The 24,036-nt window shown below is 44.2% G+C and overlaps 2 protein-coding genes across 3 annotated transcripts in view; one reads left to right on the top strand and one right to left on the bottom strand.

The window, feature by feature from the left end:
- LOC115652173 (complement C4-like) overlaps positions 1-4,815 on the top strand; it is a 93,716-nt gene extending 88,901 nt beyond the window's left edge. The window contains 2 exon segments of the mRNA XM_030563872.1: positions 3,262-3,394; positions 4,580-4,815. Coding sequence (XP_030419732.1) covers positions 3,262-3,394; positions 4,580-4,721 — 275 coding nt within the window. The 3' untranslated portion in view covers positions 4,722-4,815.
- A 92-nt stretch (positions 4,816-4,907) lies between these two features.
- On the bottom strand, positions 4,908-22,854 carry STOML3 (stomatin like 3). 2 transcript variants are annotated; one of them, XR_004000570.1, is made up of 8 exons: positions 22,682-22,854; positions 18,415-18,518; positions 17,377-17,449; positions 15,807-15,889; positions 11,510-11,713; positions 8,561-8,695; positions 6,004-8,401; positions 4,908-5,659 (listed from the first exon to the last, which is right to left on the bottom strand). XR_004000570.1 is itself a non-coding variant. In XM_030563855.1 (7 exons), exons 1-7 carry the CDS (start codon positions 22,731-22,733, stop codon positions 8,219-8,221), a joined length of 834 nt encoding a protein of 277 aa, XP_030419715.1. In that variant the 5' UTR covers positions 22,734-22,854; the 3' UTR covers positions 4,908-8,218. The 2 variants fall into 2 exon arrangements, 1 of the variants encoding a protein (XP_030419715.1); XM_030563855.1 differs by having other exon boundaries at positions 4,908-8,401.
- Positions 22,855-24,036: the final 1,182 nt, after the last annotated feature.

Consider the following 24,036-nt stretch of genomic DNA (forward strand, 5'->3'; position numbering starts at 1 on the left):
GCCAATATTGTAATATTTAAAAACCGGGCTCTCCATCACCAGTGCTGGAAACTCCCCTGCCCTGCCTCTTCTCCTGAGGCCCCACACTTGCCCTGCCTCTTTCCCTCTCCCCTCATCATTCACTGCTTTTTCCCTCTTGCTCCCCGCTCCCTTCTGCCTGGGTCGGGAAGGACTCACCTGCAGAACTGGGCCTGGAAGCTGCAGCCACCCAACGCAGGTAGGAGGTGGCCCCGGCTGAGTAGGGGTTGGTGGTGGTGATGACCTGACATCTCCCCGTCTCCCTCACCCACAGTAACTGGACTTTGGGTGTCTGGTCAGTAGATCTGTCTGGAAACTGTCAGGTCCCCTTTTTGACTGGACTTTCCAGTTGAAAACCGGGCATCTAGCCACACTAAGCTGTAGGGCTGTTTCATTGCTGGGTAGGCTTCAACCTGGGGCTGAAGTCCAAGCTCTAGGACCCTTCCATCCCACAGGGCTCTAGAGTCTTGGGTCCAGCCTGAGCCTGGAAGTCCACACAGCAATGAAACAGCCCTGCAGCTCAAGTCACCTGGCACGGGCCAGCTGTGGGATTTTCTTTGCTGTGTAGACATTCCCTGAGTGGCCTCACAGATCTAGGTATTTGTAGGCGACTGGACTAAATAACCCATCTAAGTCCCTTCCAGTTCTACATTTCTATGATTCTATGGCCCCCATCAGCATATCTGAGCACCTAAAAGGAAGCATAGTCCCTGCACAAAGAACTTCGTCTAAATATTGACATGTTCCCATGACTTATTTGCTCCCAGTAATGTATAGAACTATTTGCTTTGCCCTTTTTATGAAGAAGATGGTTGCTTCTTTTATCTGGAAAGGAAAGATTTACAGTCTAGTACAGTTCTTCTGTCTGTGAGAAGCTCCTGCATGGCAGGAAGCATTGTCTAGTAGTTAGAACAAAGATCTGGTATCCTGGACTCCATTCCCAGCATTTGTCTTTGACTTTCCTTGTGTTGTTGAGTAAATTATTCATCTTCTATGCACCTCAGTTTGCCCATCTGTAAAATAGGCATAGCAGTCATGAACTATCTCTCTGGGGTGTGTGCAAATGAACTGATTATTTGAAATCACTTTGTGGTACTTCAGGAAGCAAGATGTTCCCCGTCAAGGTGTGATTATAGCCTTTACTTTGCCTGGTAGTGAATGCAGTAGTTAGTAAAGCAAAACCATTTCCGAGTGGCCCATGATGCCAGCCTCCATCATTCACTGGTTACACTTTCAAACAAGCACCTTTGCGCTTTTTGCCAGTGTTTCCCCTCATTCTTGAGAGAAGCTTCCAGTGAACATCTGCAAAGCTATCTCATTCTCCTTAAAATTCCTCTTTGCTGTGATGCCTGCAATAAACTTGATAATGAGAATAACTGTGCAAAGACCACTGCCTATCATGCTGACCAATATTGTTTCATTTCCTTTGACTTCATTGTCCAGCTGTGTGCATCTATCTTGTCTTATACTAAGAGTATGTCTACATTAGAGCTGGAAGTTGTAATTCCAGCTTCAGCAGACATACTAGCGCTAGCAATAAGTGAGGTAATGTGCTAAATAGTGACTGGTAGCTGTGGCAGCATGAGTGGTGAGAAGGGCTCGCTGCCCTGAGCACGTATGTATGGTCTCAGATGGGGTTGTACTTGGGGTGTTCACACCACTGCAGCTACACTTTGCATTTTTATTGCACCAGCTTGGTTAGAGCTAGCATGTGTCTGTGAGCTGGAGTTCACATCTATCAGCTCTAGGGTGACCAGACATCCCGATAAAATAGGGACTGTCCTGATTTTGAGGAGTTTGTCCGGCGTCCCTACCAGAGTATAGTCGGGATGCCATTTGTCCCAATATTTTGTTTCCTGGTCTTCGGCAGCAGTTCGGTGGAGAGTCCTTCAGTCGCAGATGGTCTTCGGCAGTATTTTGGTGGCGGGTGCTTCTGTCTCTGGCTGCAAGGTTTATTATCTCGCACTGAAATACCGCCAAAGACCGTCCGCGACTGAAAGGCTCTCCACCGAATTGCCTCTGAACTCCTGGACGAGTTAGTGTAAAAAAAAAAAAAAAAAGCCCCCTCACCCCCACCCCATGGCGGTCCAGATATTTTCCCCTTAACATCTGGTCACTCTGATCAGCTCCAGTGTAAACGCACCTTAAGAGAAATTCCAGCTGAAATTTTTCAGCTAGCTCCATTGGGAAACTAGGTTTTGGAACAAAGCACTGCATCTGATCTATGGGATCCTAGATTTCTTGGTTTGCCAGTAGAACAGAGAGCTGTAGAAATTGATACATTTAAGTATTCTAATGGAGTCTACTGCAACTGAGACTAAGTAATTTAGCAAACGCTCGGCAGACAAAGCCAATATTAGTGTTGGAAACTTAAGCTTTATTTCTTAATTGTTTTGGGAGGTGCGAGTGGATAAGTGCTCAGGGTTGAGGAGTCAGTAACAGTTTATTGCATTTCATTATTAGATTTCCACATAAAATCCCTCACCATGTATGTGCAGTGGTGACAAGTGGAATGCAATGGTGACAGATATCCTATGTGCCTGAGGATAAAGTGAGCACTGTCAAATATTTATTAGTAGCAATCAACCCTGATAGTGTTCAGTGCTTTAAGAGGTGGTTAATAAAATGCTAGGACAAAAAAATCTGTTTCAGATTTGAAGAGTATGTGATAAGAGGTAGACCTGGGGTTCCCAAGCTTTTTGCTGGCATCACCTCATTTTAATGAAGTCTTTCTGTCCAGAACACTAGACTGCCTAGAGGACACCATTTCAAAGAGCAGATGGCATCCTCCACACAGAGTGACTTCACACGTACCTTATGTGTGAGATCATGCTGCATAGAGGATGCTGTACATGGGAGGTCACACTACATGGCACAAAATGGTGGCCTATGCACAATAGGGATAGCAGCACTCCCAGCTGCTGATGGTGTGATCGCAGTTGGGGTGCTGACCCACAATTTGGGAACTGCTGGGCTAGACCCTCCAGTGCCCTACAGCCTGTGTGTCATTTACACCAGTGTCGAGTGGCTTTAAAAAGCTACTAAAAGTGAATGGAAATGATGTACACTTGCTTGGCAATGGTGTACATGACTCCATGGAGTGCAAGATACTGGACACTTTGTCCCTAAATGTTTATTTTACTGTCAAAAAAACATAGTTCTTACTGTGAACACTACAGACTTTTTCTCTTTACTAGTATCAGACAGAAGCGGTTTATGGCGCTTGCTTTGTTTCCACAATAGCTGGTGACGAAACCATCCAGATAGGTGATCTCCGACAGTTTTTAAAGCGTTCATCTTGCGAATTAAAGGTGGAGGCCGGCAAACAATACCTTCTGATGGGGAGAGATGGGCAAACCGTTGACTGCAACAACAAGTAAGTAAAGTGCCTCCTTTATAAGCAATAGTGACTGATGTTGCAAGGTCTATCAATAGATACTGAACTGTGAAGCGACCTGTGAGTCAGATGTGCCAAGATCTATTATCTTCCAGGGAAGTCTGAAACTGAGTACTTTTTTTTATTAGAATGCTCTTTTTTTAAAGGATTGAGCCAAATTTTGAGGCCCTTATTCAGGCACTGATTATGCTGCCCTCATCCATCTGCAAAATATGCAATGGCACAGATAAAATGGTCATTGCACTGTAACATGCAGCTGCTTGACCCAAGCAGGTAACAAGCAGGCCCAGTTACCTATTCTGCATGCACAGCTGCATGTTTGCATGCATAATTACCTGCCTGTGCTGAGTATATGGGGACAGAACAACTCTCAAAATCAAGGCTGCTTCCATTGCATGAGTTTGCTTCAGGAAGGACTGAGTAAAATCTGTGGGCCCAGTTCCAGGACAACTTGTAGCCTGATCCAAAGCTAATTGAAGTCAATGGACAGGCTTCCATTGTTTTCAGTAGGCCTCGGATAGGGCCCCAAAGCATTTCTCATCATGTTAGAGGCTATTCCCTATGGTGCTTTCTCCAGTCCTGTTTTAAATAGCTGAAGGCATAGCACTATGGCTTTCACCCTCTTTCTGGTTGGCTACCACCTAACAGCTCTCACTGTATGTCTCTTGAGATTCTGGCTATATATCTTTACTCCAATTTTATCCTGTTACTCCTCTGTGTACCCCCTTGCACCACTGTAGCAAGTCCTCTTGCTGAACTGGGGAGTTTCAACAATTCTGGTTTGTATGATTTTTTTCATTTCCCTTCACAAAATTTTGAACTCCCAAACTCAGGATGAAATTTAGCCCAGTCCACCACATTTACCTTGGTTTAAACCCCAAACCATAAATCATCCTGGGACTGCCCTAATCCAAAACTTGTTCAAATTTAAGCAAACCTATTGGTGAGCCCAGATCAGGTTTCATGTTTGCTGCAAAACCTGAAACCAGGCAATGTTCATCTGGCCTAGGGCCAGATTCACAGCTGGTGCAACACCATTGACATTACAGTTGTTAGCCCAAAGATGAATCAGACCCCCCAGGGTTTATACTCTTCACATACTTTAGGCAAAGCTGTCTTTCAACATTAACTAACACCTCCTTTGTTATTGTAATTGTTACATAGGATGCAGTATTTCCTCGATTCACAAACTTGGATAGAGGAGATTCCAGATGGTAACACATGCAAAGCCACCACTCGCCGAAAAGCTTGTGCTGATCTCCGTGATTTTATGGATGAGTATGAGATAAACAAATGCAGCTTTTGAATCCTGGTGTCACACAACATACCCTATACCTGTTAGTGCTACTCTTTCCCTGGGCTGGGTATGGCCCATAAAGCATTAAAGTTCTAGGAACATGTAACAGAGCTTGTTTTGTTATTGTGTGTGTATTTCTATGAATAACTGCCTGCTCCCTGGATGGGATTTATTACTGTGTGGGGATAGTGTGGCAGAAATGTCAGCTAAATTATAATTTCAAATGCACAAATCTTTCCTTGAAACAAAGACTATGGCCTGGTCAACACTAGAAGATTAGGTCAGCATAACTACATTGCTCGGGGCTTAAGTTGCTTTGGAGACACACCTTAAAAAATCTTAAAGGATATGTCCCCCCAGTCAGAGACAGAGAAAACTGGTCCCAGACAATAGTTGCCGTTGCCATTAATTGCTGTATTTGTTGTCCGACTCTAGCTTGTATGGCAATAATTAGATGTGCTAGAGCTGCACCGTTGCAGTGTAGACAAGACCTACATGGGAAGGAGGGCGAATAGGCCAGAACAGCTACATCTCTCAAGGGTGTGGGTTTTTCACGCCCTTGAGAGATGTAGCTATACCAACTGTAAATTCCTAGTGTAAACCAGGCCTTAGACACTGAGGAAATACGGCCCTTAGAAATATTTATAATGGATGATTGCACCAGAATGCCCAGAGAGGCAGATATCTGTGACAGCCAGTTAGGGGAGTAGATGTTTGACCCATACATAGAAAATAAACACATCTTGGTCAATTAAAAACTTGGTTAGTGAAGTCTGTACAGCAAGCTGTATAGCTCAGTAAGTCAGAGCATTTTAAGCACCTCATAGGGCTGTTCTCTGTCTCAGCCTCAGCCCATCACAAAAAGGTTACTGCAGAATTAGAGGTGGTGGAGGCGTTCAGATGAGGGTGATGAGAATGATATTGGGCATGGAAAATCACTCAGGAAGCTAGAATGGAAAGGAGGGGAGAGAATGAAAACAAAAAATAATGACTGGGTTAGAGAAGGTAAATTGGGAGCTTCTGTTCTCCTGTCTCATAACACAACAAGGGGACATTAAATTAAAAAGGCAGGCAATTCAAAATTGATAAAAGGAAATACTTTTTCACATAATATGTAATTAGACCGTAAAACCTACTGCTGCAGGATATCATTGAGGCCAAAAGCCCAGCAAAATTAAAAAAAAAAATTGGCCATTTACATTGTTAACAAGAATATCCAGAGTTTTTACTGTTAATGCTAACACAAAGTTTTGGAAGCAATGCTAAATCTCTTGCTGCAGGGTCTTTATACCTTCCTCTGAAGCATCTTGTGTTCGCTGCTATCAGTAACAGGATCCTAGACTAGTTGGATCTTAGGTCTGCTCCAGTCTGGCAATTCCCACATTCCTTTCACATACTCTGGCAGCAGTAGCCGACTGGTGGCAGGCAGAGACACCTCTCAGTTGTTCTCCCCTCTCTCTATTTTTTTTAAGTCAGCTGCTGTGGCTGTGAAGAGAAACTTCAAAATGTGATCAAGTGGCAGAGTTCACAGAGACCTGATACAATAGCTCTTTGGTGTGATCTACCCTATCAATGTCAAAGGATGCTAATTCATATGACAGTTATGATACTTTACAGTATTGACTATTTTGCTGCCCATCACACCTTGTGTGAAAGGAGAGAAAGCCTCCTATTACAAATATCTACATCAATGTGTCCCAAATATGGGGGGCATGGGGAAAACAAAGGACTAGCTGGCTGCAGAGGCAGGAAGAAGATGCATACATTAAAATGTGTAGGTATTTAAACCCACATGGCTGGGTTCATTTTCCTGAAAATAGGCTTAGCTTTTGAAAGTGCAAGAAATGCTGCTCTAACCACTGGAAATACGTGCTCTTCCTTTTATTGTACAGAGTGCTGATTAGTTTGGATGCCAAATACCATATAGGCCTGGTTCTGATCCCACTTACACTTGAGGAAAACTCCATTAAAGTCAATGGAGTTACTGCTAATTTACATCTGCACAAGAGCAAAAGGAGGTGCTAGATCCACCAAGAGACTTGTGCTCAGCTTTGCAATGCCTACATTTTGGGTACTGTGTCATCCAGTAGGAACTGTAGCACTGAATTAGGGGCTCAGGCTCCCTATGCACAACAGGGGAGAGAGTTTGTTAGAATGGGGCCCATCATGCTGAGCAAGGAGTCACCTCAGCCAGGCATTAGCATGTCCCAAGGAGACAGGGGTGATCTAAACCCCTGAGCCACTCAGAAAGCCCCTCTGCTTGGGATTCTCAGACATTAACCCTCTCTTGGAATTAGGGGCCTAAACTGATTTTTGCAAGAGGGAACCCCCCAGTGGTCAGAGCACTTCTTCAGGGTGTGGGAGACCCAGGTTCAATTCCCCCATCTGCTAGCTGTGGAGCAGTGATGCAAAATTGGGTTGCCTACCTCTCAGGAGAGTTCTTTAACCACTGGGCTATGGGATATTCTGGTGCTGGTGTCTCTGTCTCACCTGCTAAAGCTGTTCCGCTGTGCAGAAATAATTAAATATGAATTGTGACAGACACAGAGTGAAAATAACTCTCTAGGGCCAATGGCTGGGCATTCCCTTCAGGAATGGGAGAACCAAGTTCAAACATATACTCTCCGTTAGTCGGGAGGGAGAACAGAACCCAGGTCTCCCACGTCCTGCCTTTGTGCCCTACCACCTGGCTAAAGGTTATGAGAAGGCCATGCTATTCTCTGAGGACATTGTTATTTTGTGTGGATTTAAATATGCTCAATGCATGCTAACTGGATTGGCCCTCAGTAGGTGAAATAGATGGAGGCCCACCAAATTTGAGAAGCCTGCTGGGGCTTAGGTGAGAGAGAGAGGTTTAAGGCCGGTGGCATCTAAATGTTGGATATAGGCACCTAAGTCCTTTTGTAGATGTAGCCCCTAGTCTATAGGAGCTACATAGACTTACAAATTACTTGGTGGTTCCAGTAATGATCCAGGAATACCTCCGGGTGACATTCTTCTTGCCACTACACTGGTATTTTCAGCTGAGTTGCTACAAATTTACCTCAGTGTAACAGAGCAGGAGCTGGCCTATTTACTACATACAGTAGTTGTATTAGCTTTTAGAGGCAGGCTGCTGATGAGCAGATAAATCACCACATACCTGCTAACCGAGTGACTCTGTAAAATCAAGTAACATCAAAAGTGAGCATCTCAGTTTAAGTTAAATCTGTATTTTAACAAAGTCTCTTCTATTTTTTACCTAGAGATGAGTTTGAACCACAACATTTGGATGTCTGAATTTTGAATCCCTGAGAAATTTGGGGGCATTCAGATTCAGTGTTCTGACTTGTGATTGTCTCTGTGTAGTTAACCCTATTCCTGAGGCAGAGTATCAAAGTGTACTTTCAACATTAATTCTGATCATCTGCAGAGGTTTGCTTTTCCTGAATCCCTGTAAAACTCTCGGAACTAAAGAATTCAGTGTAAAAAAGCCTTGGTCCCCATTTGGTTTGGTCCTATTACTGTTAATAAAAACCCTGCAGCATATTCATGGGCAGAGGAAAGACAATGGTGGAATTCTTCTCAGTAGCCAGTGTGGTCAAGGTCTGCAAGTAGCGCAGCTGCAGGGCTAATGGAGACTCGACCAGCACCATGGAGGCCTGCTTCAGTGCTTCGGAAGCATTCCTTTCTCCTTCTGCTGCTATGATCTAAAAACGTGATAGAAATGGACACTTTGGTGGCAATGAGGAAAAGTCACCCTCCAATTGAAGCAAAAACAACAATGTGGAGGTTTGTCCTTCAAAAGATGTAGAGGTTATAGATGTACCACATGATATGAATGAGAGAAATATTACTGTGGCTCTCACCTGAGCTCTAGCGTCTCGTGTTGCTTCAGCTTCAGCAGCCATAGCTCTTTGCATCTCCATAGGGATCCTGACGTCTTTGATTTCCACACGTGCTACTTGGATTCCCCATTTACCAGTGGCATTATCAAGGATAGACTTTTTTTTAAAAAAAAGGACAATTAATATCAAAACCTATACTATGTGACTTAAATGACAAATCATACTAACCAAAATGGCTCAGATATCGACTACACTCAGAATTCCAAAACAATTACAAAAGAATAATTGAAATAAAAGAATAAATAGGAGGAAATTATGATCTGCATGGGGATATTTCAGGGGTAGATCAAGTGGCTAAAAAAGGTCAGATCAATTATTAGTTGAGAAATATTCTCTCAGATCTGTGATGTGTTGGAGGGGAGATGATGCACTTCGGCAAGTCATTGTGCTATTTTTCTAGTATCAGTTCTGCCCGATGGGAACAGCTTTGAAAGAATATATTTACCTTTATCGTGATCAGAATTAAAGACCTACAGGCCCAAACCTACAGACACTGCCTTGAGTTAAATTCCTCATGTGAGGAAGTGCTTGCAGAAACAGGTGCAAGAGTGGGAGCTGTTAATAAGGGACCAAGAGAATCTGGGAACATAAAAAGTAAGTACCCTCATGTAAAAGAATAGCACTCAACCCTTCATCGCAGATAAGCCACTCTGTTGTCCGCTGGAGCCAGAGACCCTCAGAAGAGTGCAAGTCACATCCTAAAATTGCACTGTACTATTTGCCATCAATACACAGAATCAGTATGATGCATCACAATGCCTAGCACAATAAGATCCTGGTCCATGACTAGGGCTCCTAAGCACTACCACAGTCAAGACCATTGACTGTTCCTTATTACACATTGATACAACATCACGTCATATCACTTTTCTCACACACACATTTTTTCCTGGCTGTTGGAAGGGATGTGGAGGTGAGCTGTCTTTTTTTGGTCTGTCTCTGTTCCTGGTATCTAAGAGGAAACAAGATCTTTTTTCTCTCCTCTACTCTCTCTTGGCTGCCAGAGTGACACTCACTGGATTGAGAGGCGGGTATGTAAAGAGGGAGAGATTTAAACACTGGAACAGTTCAATCCAGTTCAGGTCAATTCAATACATTTTATTGACATGACATGAGAGATGGGTGGTGCCAAAGTTTAATCAAGCATCTGCTTAAGATAATACAAGATGGCTTTACAAAAGGTAGAGTGTGCTAGACCAATCTGATCTTCTTTCAGAAGGTAACTGGTTTTCTTAGACAAAGGAAATTCAGTAGACCTACTCTACCTGGATTTCAGTAAGGTATTTGATACAGTTCCAATGGGAAATTATTAGTTAAATTACAGAAGATGAGGATTAATATGAGAATTGAAAGGTGGATAAGGTACTGATTAAAGGGGAGACTACAACAGATCATACTGAAAGGTGAACTGTCAGGCAGGAGGGAGGTTACTAGTGGAGTTCATCAGAGGTCAGTCTTGGGCCCAATCTTATTTAACATTTTTATTAGTGATCTTGGCACAAAAAGTAGGAGTGAGCTAATAAAATTTTCAGATGACACAAAGTTGGGAGGTATTGCCAATAGAGAGGAGGTCCACATTTTCAAACAATATGGTCTGGACAACCTTGCAAACTGGAGTAATAGAAATGGGACCAAACTGGAACCCTCACCCCCTCCCACACCCCAATCCTCTGTCCTAGCCCATAGACCTCTCCCACACTCAAACCCCTTGGCGCCATCCCCCAGCCCAGAGCTTGCACTCCCTCCCACACCCCAACCCCCTACCCTAGCCTGAAGCCCCCTCCCAACCCTGAGCCCCTCATTTCTGGCCCCACCCCAGAGCCTACACCCAGCTGGAGCTCTCACTTTCTCCTGCACCTCAAGCCCCTGCCCCATCCCAGTGAAAGTGAGTGAGTGAGGGGGGGAGTGAGCGACAGAGGAAGGATGATGGCATGAGTGGGGGTGGGGCCTCAGAGAAGGGGTGGGGAAGGGGTGTGGCCTTGGGCTAGAGGGGCAAGGGTGTTCACATCTCTGCAATTAGAAAGTTGGCAGCCCTAGTCCCCACCTCCGTGGCCTCCCACTCCTCTTCATCTCCTTCCCTGAGTCTCCCCTTACCCTCTCCTCTCCACCCCCTCTTCCGAGGCCCCCATACCTGCATCTCACTCCTCTCCACCCCCTCCCCGCTCACTTCTTTCTGACCCTTCCTGCTTCAAGGGCAAGTGATGGAGGGAGAGGGGGCAGAGTGGAGCAACTGATGGGCAGGCAAGGGGAAGCCTTGGAATGAGGGTAGGATCTCAGGGGGAAAAGGCCAAGCAAGACTGGGGCCTCAGGGTGGAGCACAAATGGGGCCACAGTTTGGGCACTGGTGGCCCCGTCACTTCTTGGTAGCTTCCAGGCATGGCAGCGGGCCTCCAAAGAGAGTTGCACCGCAGCTGGCATTTCTTGCCTGGTTTGGGGAGGCGTAGTCTCCCTAAACCTCTTATACCCACGACCCATGTTCTGTGGCCTGCAATGTGCAGGGGGTCGTTTTAACTGGCCATGTTGGTCTATTTTGACCATAAAGTCATGAGTCTAAGATAGAGCATCCCAGTAACTATGGATTTCTCCACCATTGCACATTATTGCTCATTTCTAAAGAAGTGGCAGGGAGCCCCACCTCAAGACTCTTTACTGTCTCATTCACTTCTCAAAAAGTTAAGTTCCAAGTGCCTTGTTTGCTTTTTAACAAGAGATTACTAATTTTATCAGATGAGCTGAGGAAACATCTTTACAATATTTCTTCCATATTTTGCAGTAGGTGGGGTATGAAACTGAAAGGAGATAATGAAAGATTTTACAATCACTTTTTTTTTAAAGGCCACTCATTTCTAAGATTATATTCCATAAAATGAAATGTTGTGCCCATCAATAGAACATTAGATGTGGATTTACCTGGATATTGTGGGCAATCTCTTCTCGGCCAGACAGGATCTGGGACAAGCTTTGGGTGCCTAGAACATTTCTCAAAGTGGTCTGTGCCAGCAGGTTGGTGGCTAAATGGACATCTGTGACATTAGCCACTGAACAGATAGCACTGTGGATTTTATAGTAGACCACTCCATCAACTTGGGTAGTTACAGAATCTTTTGTAAGAATCTATGAAAAACAAACATACAGAGATTAGATAATCATCCAGGACACACAAATCCCAATGTTATGGAGATGTTTGTTTCTTATAGTGAGACAAGAAGCCACTATAATTCAAAGAAATCAAGGTAAATTGATTTCAGTGGCATCACTCTGGATTTACAACCATCTAAACCAAAGCAGCATTTGAGAAAAGTATTTAAATGACTCGCCCAGTAACATTTTAACCAGTTGTGATGATTCTGAGTGCATTTGCCTTGGAATAATCATAGGCAGGTTCATGGAATTTAAAAATCATAGGCACAAGGACAGGAAGCAAATGCAACAACTGGATGACATGTTCTTAAATGGTCTGTGGAGTCCCTTTATGTAGGCATGCCAGGCCACATTCACCAGCGCTGGTGAAGGAAACTGTAAATCCCCTGTGCCCCAGTGAACAATTCATCTTGATGGAGCACAGGTGATGTTTCCACCACTGCCTTACCACCAGAATAGCTGGGAGGCATCTTTAGTTTGCAGTCAAGGGCTCCATAGAAGCTGTCATAAACAGATAGTTAAGGGTTAATGCCTCTTTTACCTGTAAAGAGTTAAGAATTTCACCTAGCCTAGCCGACACCTGACCAGAGGAACGAATGGGGGAACAAGATGTTTCAAAAGGAAGGAGGGAAGTTTTCCTTTGTTTAGAGTTTCAGTTTCAGCCAGAGTGAAAAAGATCAAGGAACCAGCCTCTTATCAGAGTAGTAAGTTTTAGAAAGGGATAAATAGGTTTATGTTTATTTTCTTTGTAACTTGTCTTGGTACCATTAAGGGGATTATCAAAATTGGGTATTTGGGTACTTTTTTTGTGTAACTAAATTTGTGCCCAGAGAAACATCCTCTGTGTTTTGAATCTGTTGTCTGTGAGAGTAGCTGGCATGCTAATCTCTTCCAGAGGGTTTTCTTTTACCTTTCTTTTCTTTAATTAAAAGCCTTTTCTTAGTACCTGTTTGATTTTTCCTTGTTTTTAGATCCAAGGGAATTGGATTTGGACTCACCAGGAATTGGTGTGGGAAAGGAGGGGAGATGGTTAATTTCTCCCTGTTTTCAGATCCAAGGGGTTTGGATCTGTGCTCACCAGGAAATTGGTGAAGTCCCTCAAGACCACCCAGGGAAAAAGGGGGTACTTGGGGGTTGTGGCAGCAATACCAGATCTAAACTAGTAATTAAGCTTAGAAGTGTCCATGCAGGTCCCCACATCTGTACCCTAAAGTTCAGAGCGGGGAAGGAATCTTGACAGAAGCCCTGCCAGAAGAGATCGCAGTGAGGATGTATTGAGTAAGAATGTTCCCAGGGTATTATGGCTACCTTCCTTCCTGTACAGACCTACTCTTGTTCAGAGCTGGCTCTCTTCATCCCTCCTGCATGTCATCTCCCCTATCCCCTCTTCACTACATCAGCTTCCCCTCCACCCCAGCTGACTTTCCATCTATGGAGTCTTTCTAACAGGGTATTACGCTGGGGGTGGGAAACCTCACTGAAACTGGTGGGCATAACAGTCACTCTTCATACAGGATAAAAGTAAGAAGCAGTTACGCTCCTTTATGGAATCCAGAGCTGAAACAATAGGGAGTCACCACCCAAAAATATAGGCCACGTGCAAGGCTGGAATTGGAGTTGAGCCATGCACTCTGAGAGGTTTGCCTTGGGGTCTGAATGAAATGCAATTTGTGTATGAGAGAGAGAGGAGGATCAGTACCATAGAAACACACAAAAAAGGCAGCAAGAAAGCCCCAGATGCAGTGGTGTCCCTAGCTTCTGTTTGCGAGAAGTTGGGAATGGGCAACAGGGAATGGTTCACTTGATGATTACCTGTTCTGTTCATTCCCTCTGGGGCACCTAGCATTGGCCTCTGTCAGAAGACTGGATACTGGGCTAGCTAGAGTTTTGGTCTGACCCAGTATGGCCATTCTTATGTTCAGTCAGAGGAGCATTTGTAGTATGACCCTGAGAAATGGCTAAGAGATGGAGCTTTTGCATAGAGTGCTGATGGAAATAGGCGGGAAACTATGAGCAAAGAAACGGTCTCCTGCTGTTTGACTCCTACTGTATTTAGGGAAACAGGACTTTGTACATTTTTTGTAAATAAACAGGATTGCATCAAAGAAATACCTGCCTCAGTCATCATTTTTTCCTCCTAATGGAAACAACCCACAAGCCCATGAATACTGATCACTTGGGTTAAAAAAGGGTAACAATTGATAAAGAAAACTAACCCCCGGCCCAAAAGCCGGGTCGTAATCAGGGTCGTAATCACATCAAGGCCTTAGGCCTCAATCATTCTAACATATAGTAAAGTAAAAACATTGATTTTCCATTAACTCTCCTGAGGCTCACTCACTGATTTTACTATACACCATTATTATAACACTATTATGTTATTAAATGCTGCTAACACTACAATCACCACCAAATGCTGCTAAACAATAAAAATGCTGCTATAAGGGGTTAAAACTGACATAAACTCCCTTAAATAACCCATCCATCACTCCGGAATAGACTAACAGCTGCTAGGTCATTATAGTTTATTAAGTAGCTCATGCAAGCATAAAAGATAACCCCTAATAACTTGGCCAAAAGAACAAACATGTATTTTTGGACCCAAGTTCCTCAAAATTTGCTTGAGAAAACAGCTGCTCAAACCGCAAGAGAAGGATAACCAGGGTGCCAAGGTCTTGGCAAAAGAAGGAGCTTCCTAAAAGGAAGTACAAAAGAACAGCTTAGCAATTTTTAGCTCTTTTTGTAATAATTGTTTTGAGAACATGTCATGTATCACCCAAATAAGGTAATGACAGATGTACAAGCTCATGTGATAATTTGCGGTTTTAGGCTTTATAAACACAGGTATCTCTGCTGTAAGGTAGAGCGACTTCCCTTTGCTAGGGGACTTTGTCGTCTCTCCCTGCATATATGCTTGTAATCTCTGATTAATCAATAAAGGAGCCTCAGGCTGTCTGATCAACTCAACTCGTTGGTGGTCCTTTCCACGACACAGAGTTTAGACTCAGCGAATCTGACACTACATAAAATAAGACCCTTGAGTTCTTAAAACCTAGGAGGTTCCTTAAGCATATTTACTCCAGGCCACAGGCATTTAAATTGTGGACGGAATATTTACGAACAATCTCTAGTAGAACACTATGTCATAAAGAACCTTTTCTCAAATCTGTAACATGGCAACATTGTGTCTCTATCACTACTGATTCTTGTTTCTCCTTTCTTCAGAAAAGCACAATAAAATGGCAGCTCTTCAAGTAGAAGCACAGTACTGTAGCTACATGTAAATAAACCTTTTTCCAGGGAGGGGGAGATTTTTAAAAATGAACTTCTTCGGCTAACATTTTCAACCCTGGATGCCTAAAGAGAAGGCCCTACATCCCTATGAAGGCCTGATTTTCAGAGATGACGAGCGCCTGCAGCTTCCTTTGACTTCAAGGTGATTTGTTAAGGTACCTATGTATGCATTAAATCACCTATCCATGGGCACCAAATGTGACATATTTGGTCTTTGCTCATTGTTTTGTCTGGAACAACCTTAATTTTCTAAGTGACTTCAGTGAAGGCTTTCGTAATGATGATAAGTTTTGAATCTAATCAGTTAGTTACCAGATCTACTTCTGACTAGGAAAAATAGTTACTCTAGTTTATTGCTTGATTTCCATGGATGGTAGAGAGAGGACTAATTGTAAAGGCTTGGTAAATTTCAGCTCTCTTGACTTCCCTCTCTCTCATCCTCTCATCTTTGGACCTCCCCACGTCTCCAGCTCGAATCTCACTTTTCCTCTTTTTCTCACCCAGAATGCTGAAAGTCAATAAGAAAAGCCTGCTTGACTTGCCAGGAGTGACAAGATTGTAACCTGAGCTGGTAGGGTTGTAGGCTCAATTAGGTTCCAGTGTTATTCTGGCGCTAGCATTTGGAAGTGAACAAGTACAGCAAATGAAGTTATGTCTGTACCGCTGCGAAAGGCTGTGAGACAATAAAACTGCTTTTTTAGTTTGACATGTTAAAAACTAAAACTGCTTTAGGTTTGATTTCTAGTTTAAATGACTATTGGGTGGTTGTTACCTCTTGTAGAGGAATGTTACTGGTGACAGTTCTAAGATCAACCCTGGCAAAAACATCCGTACACGGAAGGACCAAGATCAAACCTGCAAAAAAGAAGAAGAAAAGGCCAAAGCTGAAACACCTTTATCTGCAGGCTAAGCTCTGATCACATATGAAGCAAAACTCTGAAAATAACTATTTCTATTGTGTAATGAGAATGGCCCTCAAAGCTATACTGATATTTCATTACCACAGCATTTCTTTTTTCATATGAGGAGAAAGGAGTGAGGTTTCATATTTTTATATATATAATGGAAGGAAAAGCAGATGTCAGAGTTCCAATACTAATGTGGATTCAGTATGGTTGAGTAGATAGTGCACTAGACTGGGAGTCAGAAGAACTCCATTCTGTTCTCAACTCCGCCATGTGACCCTGGGCAAGTTCCTTCCTTTTTCTGTGCCTCTGTTTCCCCTCTCAAACTTTTGTCTGTTTAGATTGTTGGATGGTGGGTCAGGGGAAACTAGCCACATAGTGTGGCTCCTCCTTCAACCCCTGACCCTGCCCACTTTTTGGGCCACATGGTTTTGCAGAGGAAGAGAGATAAGCGGGTTCTTCCTCCATTCCTACTCCACGTTTGCACCGTCTCACTGTACCTTTTCCAATGGATTTTTTTCATCCGCATGGTGCAAAAGTACTTGTTATAATAACGTAGAGAGCATTCTTCTTATTAGTGATCGTTTCCTATGACAATAGCACCTGAAGGCCCCAACTATGATGCCAAGTGTTGTGTTAGGTATTGTACACATACTTAGTAAGAGACTGTCCCTGTCCCAAAGAGCTTACAACTTTAAATAGACAAGACTGATAAAGGGTGAGAGAAAGAAATATTATTATCCCCATTTTACAGATGGCAAACTGAAGTCCAGGGCGATTGAGTGACTTGCCAAAGGTCACACAGGAAGTCTGTGGCAGAATGCGGAATGGAATTCAGCTCTCCTAAGTCTCTGTCCAGTGTGTTAAGCACAAGATCATCCTTCCGCTTCATGTGATCTTTATTCTATTATAAAGCCAGGTTTAGATCTCAGGGCTGGTCTACACTGGTGGGAGGGGTATCAATCTAAGATATGCAATTTCAGCTACATGAATAGCGTAGCTGAAGTCGAAGTATCTTAGATCGATTTACCTCGGGTCCTCATGGCGCGGGATCGACGTCTGTGGCTCCCCATGTTGACTCCGCTACCGCCACTCGCTCCGGTGGAGTTCTGGAGTCAACAGGAGCACGTTCAGGGATCGATATATCGCATCTAGATGAGAAGCGATATATCGATCCCCGAAAAATCAATCGCTACCCGCCGATATGGCAGGTAGTCTGGACATACCCTCAGGATCTGCTGGCTTCCTCTCTAAACAGCAATATAAAGAAAACAAGCAGCAGATGCACAGGCTTATGGACAAAGAATTACTTTGGCCTTTTTACTGTGCCCTGGACAGATTCTTTGCATCACCCAATCTCTGAACAAGGACTTGAGAGAACCTCAGATGCAGAACAACTGGTTACAGTAAAAACATAATAAAACCTCATTTACTCACCTGGGCCCTTTGCTCTTTTAGACACTATACGTCCCAGCCGAAATACAACAGCACGCTCATATTCTTTGACAATCTAGGACAATATTTTTAAAATAGAGTTTAACACTAACACCACCCTTCCCTCTTGCCTGACCTTCTATTCTTCAGGCCACATGGAAATGACAAAATAATTATATTAAAAGATGTGTAGATAATTACATATTTTTGATCTTGGTCTCACTCTTGCTGTGGAACATCAGGCCCTGATACTGCAAATACTTATGCATGTGATCACAGGCGCTGGCTTCTTCCTTTCCCTGGGAGTGCTCAACCCCCACTCAGCACAAAGGGCCAGCCCCACTCCACACCTTCCTGTCCCCACACCACACCACCCCCTGCCCCATCTCTTCCCACCCCTGCTGTGCCCTGCCCCTCCTCTTCCTGGCCCCCCTGCCTCTTTCCTCCCTGTACCACCCCTCCCCCAAGTGCACTCCATCCCCGCTCCTCCTCCGCCTCTCTCCCAGCACCTCCTGCACACCACAGGACAGCTGATCATGGTAGGCAAGAGGCACTGAGACGGAAGGGGAGAAGCTGATTGGTGAGGCCATTGGTGGGTGGGAGGTGCTGGAGGGGTGAGGGAGGGAGCTTCACTGCCAGTGGGTGCTAAGCACCTACTATTTTTTTCCAGGGGTGGCCCAGGATGTGGACCTGAATTTGTATTTATTAGTTCAAATATTGATCAGTTTTTCTAGATCTCTCATCCTCAGCACCTCAGGAACATTCATTAATTTATTCTCACAATATCCTTGTGAAGCAGGGAAGTAGTATCCCTGTGTGAGAGCTGAAGGCCCAGACAATTTAAATGATTTGTCTGAGGTTATTCAGGAAGCCTGGGGATGAACATGGACCAGAACACAGAACTCTTGCATCCCAATCTTGAACCTTAACTACAAAAACTATGCTTTGTCCCATAACACGGGGTACAAACGGCTTTTGTCCTGGTGAAATATATAGGAATTGGAGCACTGAGAGAATGGTCTATTATTACTATCAGCTTACCTTCAAGCACATCCAGATGGAGAAAGGAAAGGTAATAAGCACAAACAGGAATGAAAGGGAAACCAGGATCCAGCCACAGGCCCCAATCCCTTCCTTCTTATCTGCTACAGAATGAAAAGACGGGAACCGTTGTCAGTTGCCTGGTCAATCTGCTGAGTTCATAGTAAAACATCTGGCACAACAAAGAAGCTCTACATGAGGAAAATGACAGGGCCTCCCAGGACAGTTTAGGTTTGAAACTTCTGGTGTAGAGGGCTGGCCCATTCACCTAATGCCAGAAAAGCTTTAAACCAGTGACTATCAAAATGTGTAGATTTGTGACTATCCCTCTGGGCAGTTCTTTTCACTCTCTGGTCCTGCTGCCTTTCATCAGCGCTCTATTAGTATTAATTAATTGTGTCAGGATAGAACCCGGAGACCCCAATTGCCAGGTGCCAGGGGTTTTTTTTAGCAGCGAAGGGGGTACTTAGGAGCAGAGCTGCAATGAGGAAAGGAAAAGCCAGAGATTTATTCACAGGAAGGGTGTGACAAATCCAGCCCAGCCAAGCCCCACACAAGAGGAGCAGCTGGAGCATAAGCAATAGGAACCAGGACAGGAGACTTGGAGGGGAGCCATCCCAGGGGAAGACCAGCAGCAGGAATCAATTTTTCAGTGGAAAGCGTGGCCGTAATTGATTTTTGTGGGCATGTTACTGAGAAGCTGAATGTTGCTGCCTCCTTCGCCTCTTCGCTCTATGCCTCTCCACTACTTGGAGAAGAAGACAGCTAGGGGCTCAGTACCCCAGAGCAGGATACAAGGTAGGCATGTTCACAGGCTCTGAGTGTAGATGCTGTTCCAGACAACCTGCTCCCACACTGGGCTGAACACAACCTGTGCTGAGGGCCTGCTCTTCCCCGTATGAGGACTCCTACACTAGAACTAAGGTCTTTTCCCTGCTCACTTGCTCTGCTTGGGATTCAAACTTCGTCCTGTGTAAAAACCTTCTCCTTGTATAACTTCTAAAATCTTTTTTTCCCCACCACAATCCCTGAGAAGAGAATGCTGTGCTCTGCAGTCCTCTGCTCCACATTTCTGAGGTCCTTGCTACAGATGTAATCATTTGAGAGGTTTGGGCCCAAAAGGACCTAGTTTTAGGCCTTATTTGTGTAAGAAATGATCAGTGGGTCAGGGAGATGCCTAGTGCAGAGAGACTACCCTGGAGTGGGACACCCTAGCCCCTGTCCTAGGTGACCACAGTAGGGTTAGGGGTTGAGCCCCCCAGGAATCCTGGGCCCAGCCTTGTTGGGGTTACAAGGACTCTGCCAGACAGGAGAGTGTAAGGGGAGTCCTTGAGGGCAGGGAGGCCTCTGGGTAAAGGAAGTGGAAGCGAGGACTCAGATCCTTTCACTAGCCCACTTCACCGGGGTAGTGCAGAAGCAAGGAAAGTTCCCCCCAAAGGCGGGACCATTCCCCCGCTTACATTTGGACCATCCTGCCTTTTCTGTTCAAGCTTTTTGCATGAGAACTGTGTGTGCATCTTACACTAATAGTCTACATTTGGGAGAGTTTGAATCCAGGCTTTTGTTCTGACCCATTGTAACAGAGAAGACACAAATCTAGGGGTTAGGTTCAGGTCAGTTGCCAGAAAAATATCATTTAGTCTTGCCACTGCTGGAACCTATGATTTGAGCAGTTCTCTTGAGTAAATTACCATGAAAAGAACAGGTATATATGGCTGAGGCCAGAGCAGGACCCTCAGGGATTAGTCTTAAAAACACTGTCTATGCTGCTTCTCCACCATACGTACTGCCCTATTCAGATTCACTTGCCATCACTGGAGTGTCAGGCTATAGCTAGTACATTAAGTAACAGGCAAGAGGATAAATGTTTCTTCCATCCACTGAATGTCCTACTCACTCTTATGATCAAATGCAATATGAACAAATGATGTTTGTATCAACATTGGTTCACTGTCAGCTCCAAGTGTGAAAGATTGCTCAAGAAGCAGGGCCATGTTTTAATCACAGAAGAATTTTACAGATGCTGAAAACAGGCATATTGTACCTCTTGGCCTTCATCATCCTCCCCACCTCCAACAATGCCATCATCCCCTCTCCCTCTGCCCCTTTTATACCCATCTAGGCTGTAGGTTTCAACAGAGCTTTTCTCTCTAGCTCAAAAGTTACTCTGATTTAAAATATCATGCATGCATCCCTGTTCACCATGCTGCCACTGTTGTCATTCACATCCTTCCTAAAGACTCTGGGCTAGCTCTTCCAAGGGATTTACTTAGGTGCCTATGGCCAACATTTACATGTTATCGAGATCCACAAAGGTCTCACTCAGCTGAGCCCTAATTTCCCAAATTCCCACTGGTAACATTTCCTAGGTGGCTAAGTTTCTGCTGATGGGTGCATGCAAAGCCTTCTCTGTCCTGACACCCCCAAGGTTCTCAGTGCCCTAGTACGATTCATAGACTAGATGTTCCCTCACCCTATCTTGCCAGGGCCTGATCTGGTAGGAGTTCTTGGAGCAGGCCTGACACACACAAAAGTCAGGTGTGGTGATGGCTGTTAGACCGCTCACCTGGGCTGATTACTGCAGAAGCAGGATTTGAATACAGCGCTCCCACCTCTCACATGGGTGCCCTAACCACTAGGGTATTAGGTACTCTGATGTGGGTTTCCCTAGGTCTTTCTTGTTGAGGCTGTTTCACTTTGGGTAAATAGCTAAATATTCATTAGGCTAGAAAAAAAATCACTTGACAGCCCAGTGGTTAGGACATTCACCTAGGACATGGGAGACCCAGATTCCACTCCCCACAGTTGAGCAGGAATCTGAAAGCAGGTCTCCCACATCCCAGGAGACAGTCCTAATCCCAGAGCTACTTGCTATCATGGTGGATGGAAAGAAGGTGCTCTCATTGTGTGTTTTTCTTGCTACAAAGGATTGACCTGAGCCTAACTCCAGGACTGTCCCTTTGAGGCCCAGGGCTTAGGCCACACTCCTCTCCTGAGCATTTCCTACTGGCTAGCTTTGAGCGCTCCCCATTCAGCTTGTATGAATTTCATTCTTAGGTGTCAGACTCTTCCCATGCATTGAATAGGGAGCCTAACTTAGGGCTGAGGATTCCATTGAATGGCAGGGTGCCTTAATGTTAGGCATTGCATGTCAGTGTGGCTATGCATATGTCCCTTTGTGGATCTAGCTTTCCCTACCCGATGCCCTCCAAAAGTGAGTTAATAGTAACAAATAAAAAAAAAAATCTTCCAAGTTATTTTCTCCTATGAGTTTCCCAGTGCCTGAAGTCTCTTCTGTGTCTGTCTTTTGAAGGGCCAGGCCTCTGGCACCATGACTGTTTTTATTTTGGGATCTTGTACAGAGCTGAGCACTATTGGTGCTTTGACCATCACTTTGTGAGAGACAGAACTAAGTGAATATAAGGCCACATGTTTTGGAGAGAAAGAAAGATGTTCCCTTATGGAGAAGTCCCATAGGATTTAGTAGAAAATACTACCCTTTATATAGGTTTATGGATCCCTATAGACTAGCATAGAGAATTATATCCCTATCCTAGTATTCTATAAGATGGTCTAAAACCCTATAGAACATTTATAATTCTTTATTAAAATCTATAGGACCTTTTCATAAGGATTATGTTGCTCTTGCTTGCTAAAACCAAAATGCTAGCAGCATAGCTTGCTTGTCCAACGTATAATCATCACACAAAATTAGTATCCATTTAAAAAAAAACAGGGGGCTGTTAGATGTCTCCAGTGATACATATGGAATATGGAGTCTTTTACCTATAGGTGCTCAGACACACTGACAATGGGTGCAGTGAAAAACCTAGAAAGAATGGAACTGGTAAATAGTTCCAGTCCATATTGGACCACTGACTGAAAGCTGTTACTTGTTCAGTTGCTTGATGGCTTAGGCGAAATGAGTTGGTTGTCTCAGTCCAATTCTCAGGAGCCTTCATTACAAAACCACCTGCATAATTGGCACCATTTGGTACCATCACGGTAGTGGAGAGATACTAAGGATTTTATGGATATGGACTCTGAATTAGCCTATCCCCTATATGGGTCAGTCCCCACATAAGCGTTGAGGCATACTGGCAGGACAGTGGGGAAGCTAGCAGAAGTGTTGTCCATGAAGATGGAGGAATCCAGGGCCAGCATTCTGAGGCCTTTGACCCACACTTAACTTCTCTCTCTCTCTCTCTCACACACATACACACATTTGTTGGGGTTATTTTGCAGTAAGAATGGAAGGAATACTTACCAACTAGAGTCTCCTTACTTTCTTTCCCAAGGGAGCCTCTCCCGGAATCCATCTCATTATAGAGAAATCCTTATCACCTCACAAGCCGTAATGAAGACACCCCCTCAAATGGCACACAGTTTGTTAAAGTGGCTGAGAAGAAAAACAGAGTGGCAGAAGAACAAGCTTTCACCTGTGAGTGATTCCTCAAGGGATTAGTTACCCAGGTGAGGGAAGAATGTTTACAAAAAACAAAGTCTGATGGGTCATGTTCCTCTCTGGAGTAACTCCACTGGTTTCAATGACTTTACCCCAGGGCTGAATTTTGCCCAGCACTGCAATTTCCTGCAGAATCGTCTCTGAGCATGATTTCTACACACATCAGCAATGAATGGCACCATTTTTAAAGCCATGGCAAAAAAGGAAAAGAAATCAAAGCTGGATTGTAAACTCTCCAGGGCAGGGATTGTTTCTTGAGCTGCACCTTTACTGTATCCAGTGTAATGAGGCCACAATCCCTGCCCTGGAGAGTTTACAATCCAGTTTTGACTTCTTTTCCTTTTTTGCCATGGCTTTGAAAATGGTGCCATTCATTGAATAGTGAATCCTCCTTCTCCTCTTGTTAGCTTATGAGAGACACCTTACAATATTAATTATTATTAAACATTTAACTCCTTACATTGCTGAGAATGACATGGGTCAATGTATATTTGCTACATTGTCCTGAGACTCATTGCTTCAGTACTGCATCAAATTGGCTGTAATTAGAGTGTGAAAATAAAGACAAAACCATTTACAAAGTGTGTGGGCGGGGGAAAGGACATAGGACAAAATTTCATAGTATGTTAATTCAATGAGCCATTTTCTCTCTCTCTCTCACTTAGTTACATTAATTATATTTTTATGACTTATCTTCTCCATCACACTTTACTTCTCCCTCCATATTCATTGCTTCCCTATTGCTGCCAATACATTTAATTACATTTTGCCTAATATCTGTTACATGTCCTCCCCGTGGATGGGCACCAGGCTGCTATATTGGACCCAGCCTTTGGATCTCAAGGCCTTCCACACCCACTGGGTTTGAGCGGCATCCAGGCATCATCTCTGGATCTGGGCTCTCAGGCACACTTCAGAGGTGCCCCCTCCTTTGGGGATGGAATCCCACAGGCCAGCTGCCCTAGCCCCTAAACCAATATCAACCTTCCAAGCCTCCCCAGCAGTTTATATATGCAGCCCTCAGAACTCCATCTCATTGGGCACTCTACGGTTTAGTTTAACTCTTCGGAGACACGTGACAGATAAATCAAGGAATACATAGACTTTGCAAAGGAACTTCTTACACATACCCCTTTACCTAGATCATGAGCCCCATG

This window comes from Gopherus evgoodei, chromosome 1, assembly GCF_007399415.2.
Source record: "Gopherus evgoodei ecotype Sinaloan lineage chromosome 1, rGopEvg1_v1.p, whole genome shotgun sequence".
Lineage (NCBI taxonomy): Eukaryota > Metazoa > Chordata > Testudines > Testudinidae > Gopherus > Gopherus evgoodei.